Genomic DNA, 1,699 nt, shown 5'->3' with positions numbered 1-1,699 from the left:
GAACTTCGAACGGCAAAAGAACAGTATCTTCAAGGCAGATGCATGATGGCGAAAGAGCACCAAGCTGAGCTCCAGCAGGTGCGGCTCCTACTTCAGCAAACAAGGGAAGAGACACGTGAAGAGCAGCAACAACTCCAACGGACACATGCTACGAATGAGAAGAAATTGCGTGACATGATAAGCGCCACGGAAAAAACGAGGGACGATGCGCTTAAAAAGGCAACGGAGGGTCTGCAGCTTCTACAGTCAGCTGATCGGCTGGTGGAGGGGACCAGTTCACTGTACGGCGAACGTACTGATATGCAATGGGCCATCTTCAGCAGCGCCATGGACTGTCTTCAGACGGCGTGTTTGGCGTATGCGGCGGAAACGCAGCAGAGACAAGAGGATAAGCTCAGTAGCCTCCGGCGGGAGCACGAGGTAGCAGTCAGTGTGCTGGAAAATAATTTTGGGCTTTTGCAGCGGAACCATCTGGAGACGTTTGGTGCCTTGGCTGTGCTTATGGCAGAGGAGCTGGAGGGGTGTCGTTGCCTGTTTGCCGACGAAGCGAGTGAGCGTCACAGCCTTCTTGACGATTACCATGCTTCACTGCTGAGTCGTGAGCGTCGTGTTGCGGAGGGGGAAATTAACGCACTGCGAGGGGAGTACGACGCCTGCAAGGCACAAGCAGACGCTCGTGCCCGTTCGCAGCAGGAAGAGATGAATTTTTTGCGGCTTGAGCATTCGAAGCAGGAACGGGATTTTGAAGAATTTACTGCCCACATGGCATTTGCCTTTGGCTCCCAATCTGCTGTGTGGCTGGACTCCTTTCGCGAAAAGTTGCAGCTGCTGATGGACTTTTCCGAGCGTTACGCCACCACGCTTCACACGAGCCACGCCGTAGTGCTGGAGAAACTTGCGCGTGTCGAGCGTGACGCAGAAGCGCAGGTTCGAGAGGTACGCTCTCTTCTTGACGCGGAAACCGCGAGGTTTGTCGAGGCTCTTCGGCAGAAGGATGAAGAAGTTGAGCGAGGCAACGCACTCCATGCGACGGAGATGCATACACAGCAGGCGGCCAGGCAGCTGGAGCTGGAGTCGGTGAGTTGCTGCATGAAGCAGTACTTGGTCGCCATTGAGGAACGGCTGCATGACGCGTTACATTCAGACGGAGGTAAAGCGGATATGCTCCTCCAGATGATGCACCATAAACATGAAAGCCTCATTCAGCTGTTGACAAAACAGGTGGAGGACGCATCTGATAGTGCAAAGGAGCTTCAGGAGGAACTTCGAACGGCAAAAGAACAGTATCTTCAAGGCAGATGCATGATGGCGAAAGAGCACCAAGCTGAGCTCCAGCAGGTGCGGCTCCTACTTCAGCAAACAAGGGAAGAGACACGTGAAGAGCAGCAACAACTCCAACGGACACATGCTACGAATGAGAAGAAATTGCGTGACATGATAAGCGCCACGGAAAAAACGAGGGACGATGCGCTTAAAAAGGCAACGGAGGGTCTGCAGCTTCTACAGTCAGCTGATCGGCTGGTGGAGGGGACCAGTTCACTGTACGGCGAACGTACTGATATGCAATGGGCCATCTTCAGCAGCGCCATGGACTGTCTTCAGACGGCGTGTTTGGCGTATGCGGCGGAAACGCAGCAGAGACAAGAGGATAAGCTCAGTAGCCTCCGGCGGGAGCACGAGGTAGCAGTCAGTGTGCTGG

At 54.3% G+C, this 1,699-nt stretch overlaps 1 protein-coding gene across 1 annotated transcript in view; it reads left to right on the top strand.

Annotated features, from left to right (window-relative positions):
• The window catches only part of TraAM80_03653 (putative kinesin), a gene marked incomplete at both ends in the record, with an annotated part of 2,262 nt that overhangs the window by 477 nt on the left and 86 nt on the right, over positions 1 to 1,699 (top strand). The window contains one exon of the mRNA XM_029380607.1: positions 1 to 1,699. This exon is cut by the window's left edge and continues 477 nt beyond it; it is cut by the window's right edge and continues 86 nt beyond it. Coding sequence (XP_029239471.1) covers positions 1 to 1,699 — 1,699 coding nt within the window.

Source organism: Trypanosoma rangeli (genome assembly GCF_003719475.1).
Source record: "Trypanosoma rangeli strain AM80 chromosome Unknown Tra_15.4_contig_00097, whole genome shotgun sequence".
NCBI lineage: Eukaryota > Euglenozoa > Kinetoplastea > Trypanosomatida > Trypanosomatidae > Trypanosoma > Trypanosoma rangeli.
The sequence above is the reverse complement of the archived record's forward strand: the minus strand, read 5'-3'. Positions and strand labels throughout refer to the sequence as shown.